General features: G+C 39.7%; 1 protein-coding gene across 1 annotated transcript; it reads right to left on the bottom strand.

Moving 5' to 3' along the window:
* Positions 1 to 4: 4 nt before the first annotated feature.
* On the bottom strand, positions 5 to 23,494 carry LOC125889511 (cullin-5-like). The gene is made up of 19 exons (XM_049577557.1): positions 23,447 to 23,494; positions 20,214 to 20,323; positions 19,106 to 19,205; positions 18,575 to 18,751; positions 17,891 to 18,032; positions 16,979 to 17,124; positions 16,377 to 16,457; positions 15,238 to 15,331; positions 14,504 to 14,634; positions 13,872 to 13,979; positions 12,990 to 13,054; positions 12,728 to 12,860; positions 12,450 to 12,581; positions 11,521 to 11,644; positions 10,181 to 10,356; positions 9,594 to 9,755; positions 8,665 to 8,783; positions 8,319 to 8,442; positions 5 to 7,150 (listed from the first exon to the last, which is right to left on the bottom strand). Exons 1-19 carry the CDS (start codon positions 23,468 to 23,470, stop codon positions 6,956 to 6,958), a joined length of 2,343 nt encoding a protein of 780 aa, XP_049433514.1. The 5' UTR covers positions 23,471 to 23,494; the 3' UTR covers positions 5 to 6,955.
* Positions 23,495 to 24,392: the final 898 nt, after the last annotated feature.

The raw sequence follows: 24,392 nt of genomic DNA, 5'->3' as shown, positions 1-24,392 counted from the left end.
ATTAAAAGGACACCACAGGCAGTGGGACTCCAGCTCTTAGAAAGGATCTTGGCATGGATGGCAGTCTATATGGCATTGCAACACATTTTCTTATTTCAAAGGCACCCTGGACGGCATGCTTACTTCATTACTTCATGTTATTTTCTTCCCTGGATGGGCACCCAAGAGGACATTTTATCATGTTTTATCTATCCTATAGGCATCATCCTATGGTGGCTGGAGTGTGACTTTTGTTTTTATTTTTTATTTAGACCCTCCCTGAAGGAACAGTATTTTACCATGAGCCTCCTTGAGTGACTGGCAGAAAATGCATGACCCTCCTGCCATCATAAATGAGTTAATCCATTTTAAAACGTATCCTTCGATTTAAAGTTGTCCCTATAGTTGACCATACAAATCATACAGAGTAACTTGTTTCACTGGAAAGAAAGCCTCTTTGAAACAAATCTAAAGTCTTTGACTTGGGTCTGGAAGCGAAGAAAAACAGAAATCTCTATCTTTACAGTTGTTTACAGCTTTATTTTGCCAGGAAATACATTATTCAACTTTAAAAAATATTTTAAACAAGCAAAACAATGCTGCACATGAAAGTAGTTGAAACCACTCTCCTCCCACTCTCCAATGACACAACGTTTAATGTCTTTACTTGATGTAGTGGCAAACATTCAGCTGGTTTAGGCTGTGACTGATTGTGTTTAGTTCAAGTTTTGTCATTATGCAAGGCTACAGGTAAGTCTGCCCACCTGTGCAGGCCGGGCTGATGGGTGGGTACAGGGTATCTAATGAGAAAAACACAGCAATTATGGTAACCAAAACCCACTTTCCACTTCTTTAAAGGGTAACTTTGGTATTTGTGTGTCTAAGGGACAAATGGAGACAACATTTTTGGACATTGTCTAGTAGTGAGCAAGCAAAACCAGGTGCAATGTAATCCCTGCGGTCACTTGAGCACTGTTAATTTATGTTCACTAAGAGTACTTGTTTTTGCCACTGATAGGTCATAAGTATCTGACAACATTATGGAAAGGACTCCTAAAGTGATAGACCTTTTTGTCAAAGAGAAGGATCCTTTTTGTTTAACCAGAAACAGCCCCGCCATCACCATCGCCATCACCATTGCCAAACCCACCAGACACCATTTAAATAAATAGTAATTTTATAGAGCCAAAATATTTTTACATCTAACTGGTTGAATATTAATGGTTTATCTCAACCAAACCAGAGTTAATGATTGTTGGAACAATGGAAAGAATAATCAAGACTTTTTTTTAAGTTTTATTTTGTTTCTGTCGACTTTAAATGAAGGACAACATTCATATTTACTGAAATTGAGTCTGATGAGTGTGGCAATGGCAATTACAGGCTGTTTCTGGTAAAACAAAAAGGATCTTACTCTTTAACATAAAGGTCTATCTCTGTCATGCTCCTTTGCATAATGTTGTCAGACACTTCTAATAACAATCTGAGCCTGTCAGTGGCAAGAACAAACACTTTCAGTGGACGTAAATTGATACAGAAACATGGGAAAATAGGGTCCAGGCTGCAAAATACTAAAGTTACCCTTAAAACTTGATTGAAGTTTAACCAGAAGTGTCTGATCATATGACTGAAAAAAAGCTGTAGAAATGTTTCAGCTTCACCAACTAACACTGATTATTGATTGGAGAAAATATAACACATTCAGTTATTGTTGAACATGGCTGAAAATACAAAATGTCTAATGAAAAGGGCAGTAAAATGAGATCAGTATCTGTATTTTAAAAAAACAGTGGGAAGTGACATCCTTGTACACTGAAAACACTTAGACAGGAAAGTTAAAATATATTTTCTGTGTAGTTTGTTTAAAGCTCCGGTCTGAAAGCTCTGCAGTCGGCTCAGACTCGCACATACTGTGTTCTGACAGTTTTTCTGAAGAAGAGTACAAGATGCATCACCTGCAGCATATCAGTCATTGTTTGAGGTGGATGAGAGAGTATATACGCAAATTATTTTTTCGCGTTTCTTTAAATTAGTTGGAGGGGACCGAATGAGTGGAGCTCACTGCATTAAAGCTGTTAAGTAATTTGTTGATCAAAAAAAAAAAAGAATGGATTTTTGACATTCAAAAAGTCCCAATTTACTGGGACTCAATTCACTGCACTCACTGGAGGATGTTTGGAAGTTTAAAAACCGGATGTCATCTGCAAAAAAAATAACTGAGCCAGATCTGTGCATAGAGGATAAATCTGCATAATGGGACTGACATGGGGAGTTAATTTCATCTCAGGTTCAACAAGGCAGACATTTAAAAAATAAAAAAAAAGCCTCACTGCATTCAGAAAACCATAATACCAAGACAACTCTTTTGGCTTTTAAGTGTGTGAAATGTAAATGTGATTATTGCCAACATCCTGGTCTTGTAGTCAGAGATGGTGAACAGCAACCTCAGGATTTGGACAAACCTCAGGTATGATTAAATTCTTTAAAGTGGAGCGTGAATTAAATGAGGCTAAAATGTTGTATCTTTTTCTTAATGTGAAACAGAAGAGAGAGTTGCAGTAGAAAAATACTGTTAGCTCTATGAATGTACACCAAGAAAACATCTTTCCAAAAGCAAACCATGGAAAACAAAAACCATTTCAAGTGACAGAGAAAGTAACATTCATCATAAATATAGAATAAATATTAAAAAAAAAAAATCATTTCTAAGCATTCACTGTTGTCTCTTCTCTTCCTTTCTGCCCACATGAGCTCATGCTCAGTTCAACAGGAAATCCAACATCAGAGCAGAGCAACATACTCTTATAAAATATAACCTAGTTAAATCATAGCAGTACATTGGTGACAAATGATTTGAAATGGACGAAGCCTCATTTTTCAGATTTTTCAAATGCAGTGTTTTTGACATGCATGCTTGCAGAGTAAAGCGCTCTTCTGATCTCAGTGCAACTGATAATCTTGTTTTGACATAGCAGCTCTGTTCCTTTCTAACTCACTGTACGATCGTTTGTGCAGCAGACCCTGTATTCACCCTGAACACGTGGGGAGCTGCTGTGGGAATTTTTTAAAACCTAAAATATGTTAAATGTACAGTATAAGCAGCATCAGCAGCAAGAACGCAGTGATGCAACTCAGTGGGTGTGAAAATACACACTGTGCCAATGCTGGTGTGACAACAGTATTTCAGTTGCTTTAACATGTACAAATATGTTTTTAATAGCATTCAGCCACTGGAGGACACACACAAACACCACCTGTCAACTCCCTATAGCTACCTCTGACAAAAGCAGAACAGAGTTGCAGCCAATGAAAATGTGTAAAGAAGCTGGTGGATTTGTCACATGGGGAGTGTTTAGGATCAAGTTTTCCATTGCTATGTATTCATTTGAACCGTAAAGCATAAAACAAATGCTGAAAAGTTGTCTCTTTCCACTTTAAATATCATCCCACATGTGAATTCGTTTCATGCCAGATATCACTCTATGAGAGTATAATTTTCTATATTAAATATCTCATTTTGGAATAAAGGTTCAGATTTTTTAAATTTGTATTTAAGAGGTGTGTAAGATTTAGTGGCATCTAGCAGTGAGGATTTGCAGATTTCAACCAACTGAAACTTCTTCTGTGTGCCAAGCGTGAACTCCCATTAAGGATTCCTGTGTTCATTGTTGAGGAGGTTTTTAACAGCTGCCAATTTATCCACAGAGGTCTATTCCTCCTCTACAAAACAACCAGACCAGGTGGTTAAAACCCATAAAAACACTGAATAAAGCATGTGAGAAATCAGTGTTTCTCCAATGCTGTTTAGTTCATTGCAGATGAGCCACTGGCTCCAGCACCTGCTAATGAGTGCTCACCTTTTTTTCTCTCTTAACTTAAGATTCTGGGGCTCAAGAGGTTTTACCATGAGCTAAATAATATGCAGAGGTCTCTTCCTCTCCAAAACAAATGAACCCAGTGATCTGAACCAGTGAAAACACTGAATAAAGCAGTTCCATGTTAAAAATCTGTGTTTCTCCGATGTGAGGGGCTGCTAACTACTGTGGCCAAAGTGAAAATGGTAATGTACCTATCCAGAGCCAGTGTATGGTTTGTCTGTTCTGGGCTACTGTAGAAACATGACGGACTCTGTAAAAGAGGACCCACTTCGTATGTAGATATAAATGGCTCATTCTAATGTAACGAAAACACAAGGATTCTTATTTTCAGGTGATGCTTCACTAAAGAAAAGATATTTAGTATATTCCCTTTCTGCCAAAATATCCCCCTAATCCTACACACTGGACCTTTAACACTCTCTGAACAATTGTATGTAGAGAGCTTCCTCAATCCCAGTAACCCAGCCACGTTTTCAAACTGGCCTCCACTGTAAGAAAAGGAAAAGAAATAACTATGAAATCCACAGTTCCCGCAAAAATGTCATCCAACATTCAGCTGAAGCCGATGTCCCACTTTTGTTTGTTTGTTTGTTTGTGTTTTAGGAAGAATTTAATGATATTAACTGAACAGACATTTTACATTTGAAAAATGATCTTGAATGAATGCTCTGTGGTGGAGAAACTGTGTAATAGAGGCATTGTTTTTAAATGACTTCCAACAATTTCTTTGGCATTTCTGTACTGAAATTTCTTGTTACTTGTAGGCCAACATTTACATCTGTGAGAAGTTAACACTGGCTCTACTACACACCACTGACCACCAGTTGTTGTCATCACAGCTTGCAAAAATTGTCAAACAATGCAAAAACAGTGAGGTCACTGTTGTAGGCTAACAAAACATGTGACCCTGAGTGGCTGTAGTCGGGGAGGCAGAGAGAGTTGTCTGAGTTGTATGAGAGGTAGAAAGTGCTAACAGCTAATAGCTGAAACTCAGAACATCTAGTGTAATACACGGATGGAATTCAGTACTGAAGAGACAGATCGACCTCTGCAGCATCACAGCAGCTTCAGTTGAATGCTGGAATGAGTTTCTCTCTATTTCCTACAGTGGACTGGACTCCACAACACCCCTACATGCATATATGGCCATTGAGAATAAAATCAAAATAACCTGTGATAAGTCAGAGCTTATCCTTCAGAGGGAAGTATTGATCGTAGTGTGTAGCTTCTTCACTCAGAATGAAAATAAAAACCAATAAATGGAACTCAAATTAGCCACCACATTGTTGTCATCATCAAGACAATTAAAAGATATGTAACCAAACATCTTCGCACCAACTGGCTGCTTTACAACTTTCACTGTGAGAATGAGAGACATTTCTTTTTAAGAGTCATGTCTGTTGGATGTGCGAGTTAGGGCAGAAAAGGAGAAGAGAGGGCATCACTCACACACACACACACACACACACACACACACACACACACACACACACACACACACACACACACACACACCATGATGGCTAGATGAACTCCACAATAGCTCAGACAGGGAAGATCCTCTAAACACAGCAGCTCATTCACTTTAAACCTCAATGAAATAAACTGTATGGAAGCCCATTTCTGCCATAAAGGAAAACAAAAAATGAAAAAATATCCCCTAAGTGACAAAGAGAAACTTTTACAAAATACGATATGTATTATTATGTCTAATGAATGACGTAATATTGCAACATAATAACTTAGTATCTCAAAAGCCATTATTTTGAAAAGCTTATTATTATTTCATTCATTACTTTGAGATATTAACTCATCATTTCAGGAAGGTTTTTCATTATACTGACCTTCAGGATCCTTTTTTTTAAATTACATGGCTAAACTTTCTTTTTTTTCCTTTTACTGGCAGAAATGGGCTTCCATACATTTTGTTTTTCTAGTTTAACAGCACCTTCCTGGTACTGACATTGTGCAAAGATTAAGAATGACACTCTTAGTGGATTAATGAGGTGAAATTCAGCCATGGAGCTTCAATCTAGTCTAAAGAAGCTTTTGTGTTTCTATTTTATTTTGATTACCTGGTCACAATTCTAGACGATTCCCTCTCTGATGCTTGCTAAATAGTTTGCAGTATGATCATTTCCCAAGACAGACAAGAGGGGTCTCCAGACAATACCTGTATACCTGTTGACAAACTTTACCTGCCACGGGGGATAAAAAGAAAAACTAAATATCAGCATATAAAACGCGCGGCTGGTCTTGATTCCCCAGCTTTCTCAGACACAACCACAAAGTGTGACAGATCCTCCAATAAACAAACAAACAAAAATCATAGAGCAGCATGCTGTTGAAAGTGCACACACATACACACACACACCTAAAAGACCAGATACACACCATGCATGCAAACACACACTAACACACTCACTCACACTCACTCTCTCTCACACACACACACACACACACACACACACACACACACACAAACACACACACACACAATTTGGCAAAATACTCCTCGGTAGTTTGAGCTAATCCATCGGTGTCCGCTCCTCCTCAATGGCAGCTTTCACTCACGGCTTTTTTTGCATTCCCAGTTCAAAAATAAGACAAATGTAGAATAGGAGGGATGCAAAATGGCTGCCGCTAAGATGGCAGCTGTGGCATTAAGTGAAAGCAAAGGATTGATATCAGCTTGTTACATCTGTCCTCCGTTCCCTCCTCACAGCTCCTCCTCTGCAGTCCATTGCTGACAAAGTAAGGCAGGAAGTATTTAATTTAATTATGTCACTATGTCTTTTCATTCCAGCTACGGGCAGGCGGCGTCCCTCTGCTCTGATCGATACTAGAGGACGGTAGAGACAGACAGACAGTCTGATCTCACCTCGGTAACACACTGGCATCTCACAAACACAAATAAATACCCACGCTTTTGTTGAAAAGGCTCCTCCTCATTCTTCAACACACTCCCCACTTATCTTCACCCTTCTCCTTGTCCTCACACACATCCTTTTGTTCCATCTCCTCTCGCCGAGTCTTTAAGTGCCGGTTGCAGGCCAGGAGTAAAAAACAGAGCAAGAAAGCGCTCCCTCCCTTGCTGCCTAGGCCATGTAGATGAAGGTGTTGATGTCTCCCTCGTCCCTCTTTATGTACTTGTGTTCAATGAGCCACTCGATCTGCTCTTTGATCATCTTCTTCTGAGGCAGAAACATGTTCTTCAGGATCTCCACCAGCTCCGTCTGAAGCTGGGCATTGCTGATTCTCTTCCTCATCTTCATGATTTGGATGATGGCCTCCTGAACAAGACACAAATAGGCAAATGTTATACCTTCACAAGCTCTACAGACTGTAGTGTTGACCATAATCACAAGCTCAACTCTCCTGTCCTGTGCTGGCTCACAAATCACTTAACACAGACAACACCAACACAATATGGCTGCTGGAACAAATTTTGTGAATGAATATTAATCAAATAGTAAAGACAATACAGCTAATTGAATGCTGAAATTACTATTAAAATGTGTATTTTTTTATACACATGTTGCCACAGCTTTCTGACAGCAAGCGAGCATCCAACTTAAGCTCTCAACATTAAATCCATTTAATACACACTTCTCTTACGTCATGTTAACATACCATGTATCTATCAGCTGTGAGCTCGAGATCAGACTGGGGATGCAACCACTTAAAATATGGGTGAGTGCTTCCTTTCTTCAAATGTTTACACTTTTTAAACAGTAAACAAAGCTTTTCTATTGTGATTTTTACTGGAAATGACATAATATTGCCAACATGAAACAGATTTGTTCATTTAAACGTAAAGGTCACTGCCCTCAGACTTCCATACCCCCTTTATTGTGTAGGTACATCCAATAGATGGATGTACCTATACAATGTACCTTTTAACGGAGGCATTGTGTAGACAGTGGTGGTCCGTGAGGCCATAAAATACGTTGTGGCACATGGACGGAAAATTCTTTTCACAATATTACTGATTCCTTCCATTCTGCCAATTTTAAAATGTCTTAGTCATTTCCTACAGTCGTATCTCACTTGAAATACATTGCCTTCACGACCTCCAGTGGTACTGCTCCGTCTCAACCGTGTCCGTAAGCTTTCCGAAAATGTGCACAAATACAGAAAAAATGAACACAGAGTACGGACAGAAGGCTCCATCTGTGTACATACCCATATCTAACGTTGAGCATAATTGAGCCATTAACTGTGTATTGGTGTAATTTACTGATGCGCTAGTTTCTCTACTCTATGTGTTTTGAAAAGGGCAATGCCCTAAACTGAGCCACGTAGCAGCGAGAGGAGAGAAGAGACAAGTGAAGTGAACATCACTTGAGTTGATGTTAGGTAACATGCAATTCATTGGGTCATTGGGTTAAGCTAAAAATGTTTATGACCCTTGAAAGGAGAACGAGGACACTGTGAGTGTTTTGATGTATATTTTTGTACCTGAGTTCTGAGTATTCTGAGGTGAACAATTCCTTCATTCTCCTCTTCTCTCATTCGCTCTGTGGTCAGCTGCAGCCGACCAATCAGATTGATCTTTCCTCGCTTTTGGACTTTGGAGTTTTTGCTGAGAAAATAAAAGACACACAGACACAGATGATCAACATAACAAATATTTTAACTTGACCCTGAAATTGCTGGTTAATTTATTTGGGACTAATAATATGTGTGTGTGTGTATATATATATATATATAGTACATAACTGTAATTTTAATCGTTAATTTAAAATAATGTTTGAAAAAAATTTCTAGCTGAATAAAATTAGAAGTTTTAAACACCGTAACATACATGAGTGAGAACTCCTGGTTGACGTAGAAGAGCGTGCTGTCTGTGAAGTCTTTGGGCGAGCTAACTGGAGGGTCATAAGACAACACCTGTCTCTTCAGTTTGGGGAAGGCCACTAGAGACTGCACAGAAAAGAGAGTAAGTAAAGTAAATTTAAAAATATGAAACACCATCAGTATTTCAGTTATAAATATTGCCAATGTATGTGTGTCTGTTTGTGTGTTTGAGTGTGTGTGTTTCCTTCTTACAGATGCTACCAGCCAAGTACACAGTCATCTTGCTTTATGGTACTCTAGACATCACTCTCCATATTGTGTGCTGCACTTTGATTAACTCTCAATCTCAACATATTTTTGTTTCCTGTAACGCTTATTAAGTTGGTTATTAAGATGTTTAAAGGAATACTTAACACCCAAATCATGATGATCATTTGTATATCAATTACTGCAGCTCCTGTGTTCAGCAAGGTAAAATTATGGTTTTGTCAGTGGAGTCTGGCTGGGTGAATAATTTACATGCAAATTGACATTTGTGGGGTGAAGTATTCCTTTCATTATAAAGAGAAGAACATCTGCACAAACGTTCCTGTGTGATGCCAAAATGCTTTTATACATGTAATGGTGTTATTTTCTGAATATGAATATGGTTTCAAATATCAGTGAGCTAGGACATGAATCCTGAACTAAGCATGTGCTCTTACGTTAATCATACCTCAGATCTGATACATACACATCTATATGCAACCCCACCTAGACTGATCTCTACCAGTGTTGTTCAACCTCAGCTGTAACAAGCTTTGCGTTGCAGGCTGTGTTTTCTCACCTATGAGTCCCAAATAATGTATTTAACCTGAGCAATTATCTTAATCCTGTAAACTTGTCCTGTAATTGGTAGACTAAAATAAAGCATTTAAAACGTTTCGTCAGTCTAACCCAAAGTGTACGACGTAGCTCTGCGTCAGGCAGCTCTGTGGCCAGTTTGAGATTCTCAAAGCTGATTCTCTCTCTAGGTCTCTGGTTCCAGGCAAACAAAACTGCCAGCTGGAAGGTCGTCACCTCCAGGTCGTACTGTCCCACCTCGTTTTTAAAGGTGATCTGAGCACAAGGAGAAGAGAAACAAAGGAGAAGGCCGAGAAGGTGAGAGGAGCAGAATGTGGCAACACAGTGTTGATCTGTCAGCTTGATTTGGTGGCCCAACAACTGCTGAAAATAACAACAATAATCTAACATTTAATAGCATTTATTTATTCTTTTATTTATCTGTTTATACATTTCAGCATTTATTTAACCTTTTAATTTACCTATTCCTGTATTTATTCATTTACACATCTATGTATCTATTTATGTTTACATTTATTTATTTAGTTATTTATTTATTCATACATTTATTTATTGAAAGTCATTTTTTGTACTACTTTCAAACGATTTACACATGTACTTCAACCTTACTAACTGAGATTCTGATTGTTGGCTCTGTGGCAGCAGGAACACTGCATCAGCGACATTTATAGCTCACTCACAATGCCGTTGGACATGAGGTGATGCCAGTGGAGTTTGCGACCGCTGTGATTCCTCTTGTAGAAGTCTTCCACCTCAGGGATGAGGTCCTCCAGCTCTGTGGGCAGTGAGACAAAAACCTTCTCACTGCTTCGTGACCATGCTCCGGCGTTCAGGATCTTAATGTTCACACTGTCCGCTGTAGGCAAAATCAGGAGAAAAACTCTGATTAGTCATTATTAGTTAAACAGAAACATCAAAATTAAACTGTGAATAGTAAATTTAATCTGATAAAAGACCTCATAACCTCCCGTTCCCTTAAAAGAACAGTGTGTAGTATTTACTAGCATCTAGTGGTGAGGATTGCAGAATTCAACCAGCTGAAACTTTTACCATGTGCCAACTGTGAACTCCCAGTTAGGATTCCTTCGGTGTTCACTGTTCAAACAGCTTTTAACCATGAGCTTGATTATCCACGGTAGTCCCCCTCTCCAACACAAACGGACCAGGTGATTAAAACCAGTAAAATCACTGAATAAAGCAGTTACCCATTACATATCAGTGTTTCTCATACCCTGTGTGCTCATCTTTTTTCTAAAGATCCTGACGCTCAGGAGGTTTTGAACATAAGCCGGATCATCTGCAGAGGTCTCTTCCCCTCTAAAGCAATGAACCCAGTGATTAAACCATAAAAACACTGAATAAAGAAGTTTCACATTATGATCTATGTTCTCTGATGCTGCTTGTCGCAGAGGGGCTGCTAACTACAGTGACCAACGAGAAAACGCTAATGTACCTGTCTAGAACCAGTGTTTGGTTTGTCCATTCTGGGCTACTGTAGAAACATGGCAGTGCAACATGGCAGACTCTGTGGTTGAGAACCCGCTCCCTACGTAGATATAAACAGCTCATTTTAAGGTAACGAAAACACAATAATTCTTATTTTCAGGCGACTGTACACTATATAAAATATACTTATAATATTACAGTATATTCAATTTCTGCCAATATATCCCCCTATATTCTACACACCTTTAAACCAACCCCACAAGTAGTCACTGGTGACTTAACAAAGTCTGAAAAGCAAACATTTCACACTGCATCTCAATTCTGATTGAACAGTATTATTGTTTTATTGTAACTATGTTTTTGTTCTTCCAGGTTTATGTCTTTGGCATGAAATGAGTGATGGAAAGAAAATGTAATGAAAGAGACAAATTACTGCAAGAAAGGTGATAATGTTACACTGATTTGTCCTCTTGTGTCGAGTTGGTTTATGTTGTTTTAACTAAAAAACTTTTTGTGTGTGTGTGTGTGTGTGTGTGTGTGTGTGTGTGTGTGTGTGTGTGTGTGTGTGAGCTACCTGGCAGCGCCAGCTTGTTGTGTTTGTGCATTTCTTTGAAGACCTGATTGAGGTCCTCTGAGACCTTGATGTCCTGAAACATCCTGGCCAGCTTGTTCACATAATCTGCAGGCATTCCTACTTCCTACAACCACACACACACACAGAAACACACACACAGAAACACACAGAAACACACACACACACACACACACACACACACACACACACACACACACCAGGACACCAGGGAGTGACACAAATGAAGGAAAAGAGGACAACAAAGCAAAGGAGAAATTAATCCACTGCAACATTAAGCGACATCAGTTACTTAGGTTTGTGACAATTTTGCCCAAATGTTTACTGTTCATGAAGTGTGAGTTTTGAGGGCTGAAGTGAACTCATAAATACCTGGCACTTGTTAAGTTTTCTTGGCAGTTTGTATTTCTCACTCTGCATGTGGGACTCCACTGCCTTGATTCCCATTGTACACAGGGCCCTTAACGCAATGCCGTGCACTAATTAAGTCCTTCTTCCCATGTCTCAGTCTTTTAAGATTTTATAAAAATTGATTTTAGATATTTTAATAGCATTTGGGGCCTTATTTTTAGATTAATGAATGAAATGCCTTTTAAGACTCTTCATGGACCTGCGGGAAACCTTCCTTGATGTGGCTGAACCATCGCAGTGCAAAACCATTATTAAATCTAGGTTAAGTTCTTGTACATGTGCCTTGTGTTAAAGTTAAACACTGATGGATCTGTGAAGTTTGTTAAATAGAAAAAAGGTTTTGTAGAAAGATATGTTTATATTCCCCACAGATAAGTATGATGTTGGTTCCAAGTTGCTGGTATATTATTTGTATTGATCCCTCGTATAGTTCTTACACTGTGCATTTCTTTGTCTGCCTGAGTGTGTGACAGAGAGTAAGAAAGAAACATGTAACTCACTCTCAACCACTCCACCATGTTTTCTTCAATCTCGCTGTCAGCTGATATGTCCAGAATCAGACGCCTTGTCAGATGAGCTTTGTGGTAACGCATGAATACGTCTTTATTCTGAACGTACTTTAATACCAAGAGCTGCAAGGAGATATTATAAAAGAAGAAATAAGTGTGAGAGTAGAGGGGAATAGGGTAGACAAAAGGGACTGGAGAAGTCTGAAAAATGGATCACCTAAAAGCAAGTTTGCCTTGAGCTGTGCCGGGCTAATAGTACAAAGACTCACCACTTCTTTGAGTTTGAGCTCGATTTCCTCTGAGGTGAGTTTCTTGCTGAGAGGAGTTTTCCTCAGCAGCATGTCACAGTAGTTTGCCAGAAGCTCAGGACACTTTGACTCCGGCTGAGTCTTCATACCCACACTGCTTGGAAGGACACACACATTTACATACACATCACAACATTGTGATTTGTTTTAATCAAAGAGAAAAGATGACAAAAACTCTGGGTATTTCCACATCCACAAGGACAAAGCAGATGCTTCCACTCACCCTTTCTGTTTCATTGGCAGCTCCAGTTTGAAGATTGTGGCGTCATTGACAACAGCCTTGTAAGCCTGCAGGGGAAGGGAAACAGATAACATGTGCAGGTAAGGACCAAACAAGTAGAGCTGCAACTTCCAACTGTTTACATTTATTAGAGCTGGTCGTTTTATTCATGTAGTCTATAAAAGGTAGAAAATACTTAAAATAATTTCCCAGAGTCCCGTTCTAACTGCAAAGTTTCCCTCAGTCACACATACAGACTTAAATATTAATTTTGAATTGAACTAATATCCAAATATCATCCCAGCACCATCTCCAGTTACTCAAGTCTCCAAAGTCTCAACTTTGTGCTGTCTGATGTGCAGGAGCACTTGTTTTGACTAAATCAGTTACCAGAAGCACAGCTGTTTGCTACTGCTACTCAGCTGCATAGTGAAAGCTGATCAACAGCTTCCCAATTTAGTATTTTTACTGAACTAAACTGCATCGCACCATACTGCTCGCTGGAAACAGGGCTTATGATACAACTTTAACAACCTACAGTGGGACATTAGTAAGAAGGATCCATCGCTCTGGGAATTAACTTCATCCTTGCGTGACAGCATAGTGGCAAAATAACTGCTCAAACATAGTTGTGTTAATTATGTGTCTAACCCCAAACATGCAAGCTTGAGGCTGGAGAGAGGAAAGGGAGAGGCTGCTACTGTACTTTGAGTCCATACTGTACGTGTGAACAAGGGGTCAAGCTGAAATGCTGCCTGTGCTGCAGGCATTATGAATACACATATTTTGGGAACAAAAGGGAGCTGGAGGGAACTCAACTGTCTTTAGCACAGAGTAGACATCATTATATGTCTTAAATGGCTTTGGTAGTCAGATAAAACACACCTTATCTCTTGCTGTGAGGAAGCGAGGGTCGTCCTGAAAGGCCTCCTTTACGAGCTTACTGAAGCGGTTAAACAATGTCAACAACTGCTCCACGTACTTCTCAGAGTCCTGGACACACAGAAACACGCATTTAGAACTACTATAGAAGTTGTGGATGCTGCCCTCCAATATTAACGTTGGGCTGTCAGCCATTTTGTTCTTTACACACTCTACGTTCTCACTTCATGAGCTATCAACCAAAATGGTGCTGCCCCAGAACTCAGTAACACTGATGTTAATTGCCTGTTCTAAGCAAATCTACTGTACAACATTAGTTTCAATTATTGGATTATTTTTTAAAAAGACATTTTGTTAGTAATGTGGCTCTACAAATTTGGTTGAAATTACAGTCCAAAAGTCCTATAAGTGATTGCTGCAATAATCACATTTGAACCTTCAGTGATTCAAACAAAATATGTTTCTCATTACATTCTTTTACTCCAGTGTCACAGATGCCATTATTGCATCTGCCAAGGAGGTTATGTGTTCTGTTTGGTTTGTCTGTTTGTCAGCAGAATTGCAGAAAAACTCTGGACTGAACATGGGATTGAGGAGCTGAGCTAACTGTTGTTAAAGTGTGTTTGTGCACGTACAGTAGTGATAGTCTCGGCAGCAGCCACCATGTCTGCTAGTCCAGCATTGATGATATGTTCTTCCAGGTCTTTTAGCATGGGCTCGATCCCGCTGGGAACCTTGTCCATCAGCGAAAACATCAGGTGCAGCCCTGCTCAGGGAAGGGGTGATCAGTGTTATACACAGGCCAAAAAACATTCTGGGTCCTTTTCATCATGCTAACTTATGCTTCCTCGCCTCCTCTCTTGTCCCTTGACTCACAAACAGTTGCCCTCTGACATCACTGAGGATGTTCAGATCCCTTAATTGCATCTGGAGATGATGAGGAGGGAGGAGAGAGGAGGCTTCTGGAGGAGCTGAATGCGAGGAAGCACTAGTGTACCCTACACGATACTCTTTAATCAAGTGGTGCTGTTATTATTATCATTATATAATTGGTTGAAGGCATCATGAGACTGGTGTCAACAAAGCAAAACAGGAAAATGTTTCAGGGGAAAAATCCCACCAGCTACCAGACAAATGCTCACAAACAGTGAGTGTGGTTGGCAAGTTGTACAGCTCTCCTGGCCCCGCTGGCAGGAAACCAACCAACACTGGGAGAAGCTTTCTATTTTTAAAGTCTTTCTGGCTGATGCAATAGTGAATGTTGATGCCACGATGTCTAGTAGATATTTGTGTCTTCTAAAACAAAGACCCTTACTTATCATGCTACATTTATTGAAAAATAATGTGACAACAGTGCAGCAGTACTTACTGTCTGTCTCGTTTCGTTTGATCATCCCTGGACATTCGGCCAGGATTGTCTCTTTGAATGAGGTTACCAGAGCGTTAACGCAACACTCCATAAGCTGCGAGGATACACAGAAAGCAAAGACTTACTAGAGGGGCAACCTTGACATGAACAAATGGGCTCACATACATTTAATGAGACTCCTGAAAGGTCGCAGTGATCTTTCAGAATATTTTTGGTGCTGTTATTCAAAGTGAAGAGACACAGATTTACATCTGACATTTAGCACATCTGACAACACATAAGTAACTTTTTACTAAACCTGGTTTGTTTGTGATTGGGCTATAAAACCAAAATAAACCGAAAACAAATAGCCGGAAAAATCAGCTTTCTCAAACTCCAGAAGAAAAGTACACATGTGGTGAAAAAAGTCTTGCAGACCTGCATTTGTCTGATTTTAAAAGTTTTAACTGTCTTAACTAACAAGCAGTGTCACCATACCATAGTTTTTCAAACCAAAAGCAATTCAATACAATTCTTTAATAATCTAATTTAAATATTAATCCATTCATGTTTTGACCACTTGAGGGCAGTACAAGCAGCTTTATCCACAACACTGACTTATTATCACCTCAATAAATTGGCATATGTGTTGGGGCTGGGACATAGTCTCTGACTCCATGGCAGGGATGGCGAGTGGCAAGTGAGGACTAAATTTTACTGCATGTGTCATTCCCGAGTGATGTAATGCAATATGACGCATTGACTTCTCCACTTTTAAACCTCCTTGGGTGCATTCAGGAACTAAAATGACTGTGGTATGTTCAGGAATTAGAAGTAGCGTAGGGCGTTCGGGAACCAAAATGACCATGGAGCTTTCAGGAATGTACTTTAGCATGGGGTGTTCAGGAACTATAACAATTATGGGGCTTTCAAGAGGGGTGTTCAGGACTAAAACAAAGTTTCAAATGTCAATATTGGTCTGAAAAATACAGTATGATTCAGGCTACACTCCTGAACTGTATATAATCTGTTAGGATGACTTGAAAATATGGAAATATAATTCAGGATGACACAAGGTAAATAACTGTTTTAAGAAACTGAAAACAAACGTAAAATGTTAAGTTAGTATTGATAATTCAGATCCTGTCAAGGACACTTACTGCTTGAACAGAGTTACATTCACGACGTGTCTCTAGATATCTAAGTGCTCTCTTCTCCTCTTCTCTCAGTTTTGCGTCTGCCTGTAGAGAAACACACATGAACACACAACACAAATACTGAGAATAAAAGTTCTACAAACACTGAAAAACCAACAATTAAAAATTAAAACTCTTGCATATACACACACACCCAAGGCAACAACTTTCTTCTCCTAACAACTGTCTACAAAATGCAGCATTTAATGCTACACTATATTCTGGTGTAACTCATATGACATATTTGCAGATGGTAATATTTTAACCCACACAGAAAAATGACATTTGAAACTACAACAAAGATTTAGATGATGTTCTGCTCTGCAAAAGGATATGCCAAATTGCGAGATATGCCAGGCTCCAAGGTGAATAGTTTTTAATTATTCACCTTGTTTAACTAGCCTTGACTTGTAAGTATGTAGGGGGGAGGTGTCATTTCAAAGCTTTAATTAATTAATTAATTTGTGGGCAGATAAGAGCACTCCCCCTTTTATCAGCGTATTCGCCACTGGCATCATTTTCCATGCTTTAAAGTAACCCCACCAATCAGTATCAGAACGGCTTACATATTTCATGTAGTTCTGGACGCCATTCTGTTGCAGGTAGGATGGCGCCTGTGTTCTGTAAAACCTCTCTGTGGAGTCCAGGTAGGCTTTCTCAAAGTTATCCCTGTAAATCTGCAGCTTGTCCTCTGGGTTAGAGCACAGGTTCACTGGTGGAAGAGAAGCACAGACATTGGGACAAAAAGTGGTCACTTGCTGTAGTGTTTTTTATATTTACACATTAATATTAAAATACATTATAAGAGTAAAAAGATTAGCTAGCTAGCCAGCCTGCAGACCCTCTGCCTCACTCTCTACTGCCAGGACACTACTTCTTCAGAACAAGAGTGGATAGCAGCTCAGAACTTTGCAGCTGTAGCAACTCAGATTCAGCGTGATTTAAACCCCAGCCCTGGGTTCACAACGGGCTGGTGACCAGTGGCAACAAAGTGTGTTGATTCGGCAGGGAATCGGCCAGGCTGCTGCTGCAAAATGTATATCATGGAAACAGCGTGTGTGGGCTGTGTGTTGTGGTGGGTGTTGGTCGTTTGTTGAAGTTAGCAGAATCCATTTCTCAGCTAACATTAGCTAGTGTTGCACAGTGTATCAGTGCTGTAGCAGAGCTGAAGAGAGGCAAGGCACAGGAGTATGAAAACCCTCACATCTTTTAGATTTTCCCTGCAAATTCGGCCCAAGCCTTTTACAAAGAAGTCAGTCCAATGGCTACGAAAGGCAACTCAGAAAGTCAGTCTCAGTTTTCAAGTTATGTTGCAACCTGTTCACCAATTGGCAATAAATACAATTAATACTGGAAAAAGTTTATTTCAATGGCCAGATTTCCAATCTCTGCTGTGTCTCTATTTTTGCTTGTACAAATTTGTGTTTCTGCACACATTATCAATTAAATGTAATAATAATTGATCCTCTCTGTCTTACCGTATGACTCTCGTACTCCTATGACAAGCTGGGAGTCGAAGGCCTCCCCCTGCCTCTCAGCGTGCACTAGCTTCATGGCGCTGTCCTGCAGGCGACTCTTAATGTTGGAAAAGATTGACTCGTTCCATGTGTCCAACATCAGCTGGAAAAAAATAAGGTAAGGGCAGTAATAAATATGCATCAACTGCAACAAAAATGTTAAATAATAAGTTACCCTCCATTTCCTGCTATCCAGGAATAGTAAAGCCCAATTTATTTATGAAGTGCTTTTAATGAAACTTCTTGTGTCTGCTTGCTCAATCATATTAGCTTAATCACAGCTTTCTCCTCTACAGCACTTAATCTTATTCTGAGAGACCTTCCTCATGGGGATCAAACTGATTTGATACCATTAACACTTCCAGCTGTTCTCTCACAGGAGGATTCTTAGACTAACTGACCCTTAGCTATGCACTTATATATTATGTTTCCCTCCATGTGAGGCACCTCCCACACCCTCTTCATCTCTTCTGGCTTTTACAACTCCCCCGCTTTGTTATGTTCTCCTGTTCTGTTAACTTGTTTTAGTTGCTCATGATTTTAGGTCATATTCTTGCTGCTTCCTCTTATGTCATATGTGATTAACTCTCTTCAAACTCCCTCCTTCTCTTCCTTGTGCTTACTGTTGCTCAGCTTTTCCCCCACCTTGCGTACGATGCTATCCTCCATGTTTGTTTTCTTGTTGCTGCCCTGTTTGCCCATGAGCGTGATCTCCAGCTGACAGAAGGGTTTGGGCAAGATGTCGCACTGGGTGAAGAACTTCCTCCACTCTACAATGTAGGCCTTTAGCAGTGCCGTGTCATCCTGGTGGCTCAGCACCCGCTGCCATGGTAACAAAAGCAAATAAAAGTTAGATGATACAGGTCAAACAACAAATACTCTTGATGCTTTGTTCCCTGCAATAACTACCCCACATGTCTTTGTCTATTATTATCCAAAGCAGATGTGTGGCAGCATCTAAACAGTGGACCATAACAATTACTTTGTCCAAGACTATGGACAGATCTTTGTTCTTGGGACCAGTTCTGAAGTTTGTAGAGCTTAAAAAAAGTCGCCCACCCTCCATCTGTCCACTATCATGTAAGGAGACAGTAGTGGACTTTGGAAAGAAGCAGCAAAAGGAACTGTGCAAAATGAAACCAACCCAAACCAAACCCATGTACACACACTACTTACAGCTTGTGCTTGTTTGATGAAGTCTAAGATGTCCTCTTTAAGGGCTTGGTGGATTTTGGCTGGTCCTTTATCATCCCATAGACACACAGCATGGACATCTCTGTAGGACAAACAAGATGGGAATGGAACATCACTTAAGTTCATTCAATGTTAATTAGACTATGCACCTCGAACTGAGGCACTCTCCTGAGCTTTTACTCAACATGTCGCAAACACACACGGAATACAGTATACTTGCAGAGAAACCCCTTGAAACGTGACCTGTCTTTCCAGAGCTTTTGGAGACAAGATAATTAAACTCTCCATGTTACTGTTCCCCTCCCCTCTTCTCTTCCTATTTCTCAAGACCAAAAAGAACAATCACTAACTTCCTCTTCTGAACACTTTGTCTCCCCACATTACCCACTTTATTTTTTAAGTTTGAGGTAAGGCCAGATAAGTCAATTTTGTTGAATAGCCCAAAATCAAAAATCAGCCTCAAGGGGAAATAACCAGAAATGTTGCATAGCAACAATGATGTAATCCACCTCACACCTGCTAAACTCAGAAAAAGTGCCAGATGCGATCACAGCTTTGGGCTACATAAAAAAGGCACCAACATTGTACTTTGTGTCTTAACACAAGTTTTAAAATAAAATCACTCACAACGTTAAGCTACACCACAACATTCTATTTCAAAGTGAGCATATCAGATAATTACTACCCTTAGAGTCCATAACTGAGACTTTTAAAATTGGATTCTGAATTATCTTTCTATTATGAGAGGCAGTTGTACATCAAGTTGTGACAGTTAAGCTGCAGAAACAAGACTCTTTTCCACCGCAGTTTATGAGTGGGACACAATCCAACAAAATGCTTACCTACAACTGTGTGGGGATTATATAAAGCAGCACAACACCTGTTGGTAAAAACCCAGCTCATGTATTGGATGTGTGTGCTGCTGAAATGCACTAAAATAGTACGCTGTGATTTGTGAGCGGTCTATTGTTCAGAGTAAAGCAACTGTTTTCAGGATATGAGGCAACAGCAGCTGTGCTGATCCTGCATTGGACCACTTTCTTAAATAAGGCAGAGGGAAGTAAGGGACAGAGCAGAGAGCATCTCTTACGAGAACAAGTCGAACCACTGTTGCTTGGTGACGGCTTCCTGTCTGAGCAGCTTGAGAACGATGGGCCGCATCAGATCCCACTTGTCCTCAAACTGCAGGGACCCCTTGTTCTGGAGGAGAGACATGGGAAGGAAAGAGTGGGAGGAAGAAAAACAGCAACGAGATGGGAAATGTTGGGGGAGAGACAGTAACAGAAAACAAAGACAGAAATTCAGAGATACACAAAGACATACATTAAGAGTGAATACAGACTAAGAGCTGGGGTCAAGTAGGCTAATAAGATTTTCAAGCGTTACTGCAACAGAATAGCTTTTAATTATTTTACATTAAGTTTTAATTAAGAAGTGCTTTTCATATCACAATTATTATCATATCTTTTATCAAAGCTGTAGCTGCTAATTCTTATGACAAATAACTTTATGCACATTTGCTGAAACTGTCACTAAATTCACTGACGTATTTTATGTCAGAGAACAAAACGTGAAAGCCTCTCAGGCTTGTATTAACCACAGACCTTACTTGAGGCATCTAACAAAAACCCATTCAAAAAATCTGTTGACTTTGAGACGAGGAAACCATGAGTGGTACAATGCCAACTCACTTCTGGGTTTTAGGACTCATTCCTTGCGGACTCTGTTACCTATGCAGCCTTGTGCTGCATTCATGTGGTGTTGGAATAATCTCACAAATGGGTTCTTGATCATTTCTTAATGGCTCATCAGATTGGTTTTTCAATTTGCTCTTAGTTATCAATGTCTTGTTCAAGTGCTCTGAGCACAAAAATACCACATTACAACATAAAGCTCATAAACACACCAAAGTAAGAAGAACAACCTTTAGAGGAGCATGTGAATGCATCGTTGGCATTGGCTGGCAGAGTTCTCGACTCCTATTCAATCACTTCTCTTTGACTCACCATAGCAGGCAGCAGCGTAAGCTGTACTGTACAATAACAGCAAGTGGGCAGGTGGAAAAAGTCAGGAATTAATGGCATGAGGGCTAGGACGTTCAACAGGCTGATTTGGTACATACTAAACACTAAATAGAGTTGTTCAAAAAGAGGTGTTCATTCATTTTTGCCCATTACTCGGACATATCAATGTCTAAACAACAAAAGAGAACTGTCTTGTGTGCAAATTTGAGATCACAGGTTTCAGGGAGTAAAACATTAGAAGGCTATAAGCTGTGGGTATGGGATTTCAACATATTCACCCAGGGAAATATACGCCACTGGGAACATAAAACCCTTTAAAAGGTCTTATTAATGTGTCATATTAAGAGGATATAAGCTGGAGAACACAGGACGCTAACGACATGGATATGGTCACACCCAGTGTTCTTGACTTGAGACATGAATATTTCCACAGTGGCTGAACTGATTTCAAGGTCCAGTGTGTAGGATTTAGGGGAATATTTTGGCAAAAATGGAATATAATAAAATAAGTATGTTTCCTTTAGTGTGTAATCACCAAAAAAAGGGCTTGTTGTGTTTTTGTTACCTGAATGGACTGATTATATTCACATAACAAGCGGGTCCTCATTCATGGACTCTGCCATGTTTCTACAGTAGATCAGAATGGGCAATATATCTAACAGACAGGGCCATTAGGGTCGGCCACTGTAGTTTGCAGCCCCTCTGCGATAAGAGTGTAAAAAAAACAAACCACTGATTTTTCAGCAGGAAACTGCTTTTTTCAGTGTCTTTTACCAGTTTAAATTACTGGGTCCTTGTGTTTTGAAGAGGAAGAGACCTCTGCAGATATTTCAGCTCCCAATAAAAACCACCTGAACACCTGGATCTTAAGTTATCAGAGAAAAAAGGTGAGAAGTGATAAGCAGGTGCTGGGCTACCATCCCGTCTCCAATATGCCAAACAGCGTCGGGAAAAACTCTCATTTGTAACGTGAGTCTCCTTTAGTCAGTATTTTTTCTGGTTTAAATCACTCAGTCCATTTGTTCTGGAGAGGAGGAGACCTCTGCAGATATTTCTGCTCACAGTAAAAACCTCCTGAACATCTGGAAGTTATAAGAGACAATGGGTGAATACACATTTACAGGTGATGGGTAAGTGGGCCATCTGTGACATGCTGAATAGAGGAGGAGAATCACTGTTTTGTATTGCGAAGCAGCTTTCTTCAGTGCTTTTATCAGTTTAATCACTTAAACTGTTTGTTTGGAAGAGGAGGATCCCTTGTGGACAATTCGACTCCCGGTAAAAACCTTCCAAACAATGAATACTGAAGGAATCCTTGCTATGAGAAGTAGGTTCAGTTGGTTGTAATCTGTCATTCTTACTGCTAGATGTCACTAAATCCCCCTAAAGCTTAAACACTGGACCTTTAAACTGTTTTGAAACACCCATATCCCTCAGTATTTTGCTATCTAAACTGCAATACAAGTCCTTACCAATCTCTTATGGTGTTAGTTTATATCAAGAGACATATATACCTATTTGTAAGTGTTTTAAATCACTAGGAAGACAGATGTTAAGGGTGTCCTATGTGTTAAATTAAGGGAATAAAGAGCTGGGGGACATAGGGATGACACCCTGTTGGGACCATCAAACCTTTTCCTTTCATTTCCCCTTTTAATTATTAATTAGGACAACACCTGAACAGTCTCCTTGGCAGACAGCACTGTCTGTACCTGTTTGGCTACTGGGAGAATTTCATTTTAACTGGGCCTTGTGGTGGACAAAGACGGTGCATTTTGTCATCTTGAGATGAGCTAGGTTTGGTAGCTAGCCAGAATATCAGCGCTAGCGACAACTTGTCAAATAGAAACAGCTTTACAGGTCGTGCTGCGGACGGGGAGGTGTCAAAGTTTGTGTCCCCTTGGAGCCCCCTGCTCCCCGGTGTTGGGTTCAGGGCTTGGTACGGTTCTCGTTAGGCTTCGGTTCGTCGTCGCCGGGAAGCCGGACTGTGGTGACGACTAGGACTCGGCTTTAGTTACACAAGGAGTCATGCTGGGTGCCGGTTTGAGGCAGGGGATATTTTAAGTCGTTGGGGCGACAGACTCCGACACAACACCGGACTTTAACAACGACAACGGTGACAACTGTGACTTCACCTATTTGTGCACTTATTGCATACATTTGCACCATTAGCGCGTAAACATACATGCCACAATGGTGAATATATACATATATGCACTAATAGCAAAAATATATGAATACAAAGATTGTAAATCTGCACACAGACATGGGAAATACGATATTTTCAAGTGCTTCTTACCTTTAACAAATTAGACGTCGCCATGTTTCTTCAACTTATCACCTCGCGGAATCTCGCGAGACAAGGTACTACAGCTGGCTCAGGATGAGGTCATGGGAATTCAACTAGCCTACTCAAATACTGCTGTGAAAATACTCTAATACACGTAAAAGTCCAAACAACAAAACGTTATCCCAGTGTTATCTGATACCTTCTCTGTCAGTGTTTTACTAAATGCTGTTTTTGGATTAACATTACTGCTGAATTAATGTGTATGTTGCATTTTACTGCTGTAGATGTTAAAGGTTGTAGTCATTTTAACTCCGTTATATACTGTAATTTAATGTCCAGCAGGGATACTCAACTTCCTTTGCCGGGGGATCACTTTTGCAAAAATGATAGAGGGCCAGTTAACAAACAAACATTAATAACATTTATCAGTACACACAATAAATAATTGGCCTTTTTTCAAAGACAGTAATGAATACAGATAAGTAGGCCTATAGAAGGAAACAGAAATAAACAATAAAATGTATATAAATCAAAAATAAAAATAGAATAAAAAATACAAAGTAAGATCATTTTGATACAAAATGACATGGTAAATAACATGGCATCAGTTTGTTAGTGGTATTTTAATGTAGTAGCTGCTTGAGGTGAATCTAGTTATAACTACTTTATATGCAGTTAGCTAGTTTAGTCCAGTGGTTCCCAACCTAAGGTTTAGGCCCCTTAAAGGGTCATCAGATGAATTTAACTAAAAAAATATTTAAATGAAACCACCACAGAGGATGAAAGGAAAAAACTCTTTTCGGTGGAACTGCTAACAACTCATTATCTGAAATGTGACAAGGGGCTCCAGTTGCTTTTTAAACAAGTCACAAGCTAAAAAGGTTGAGATGCACTGTAACAATGCACCGCTTGTTATTAGTGTATTACTTTTTTTAAAAAAAAATTTATTTTTTTT

The sequence above is a fragment of the Epinephelus fuscoguttatus genome, linkage group LG5 (assembly GCF_011397635.1).
Source record: "Epinephelus fuscoguttatus linkage group LG5, E.fuscoguttatus.final_Chr_v1".
NCBI classification, from domain to species: domain Eukaryota; kingdom Metazoa; phylum Chordata; class Actinopteri; order Perciformes; family Serranidae; genus Epinephelus; species Epinephelus fuscoguttatus.
The sequence above is the reverse complement of the archived record's forward strand: the minus strand, read 5'-3'. Positions and strand labels throughout refer to the sequence as shown.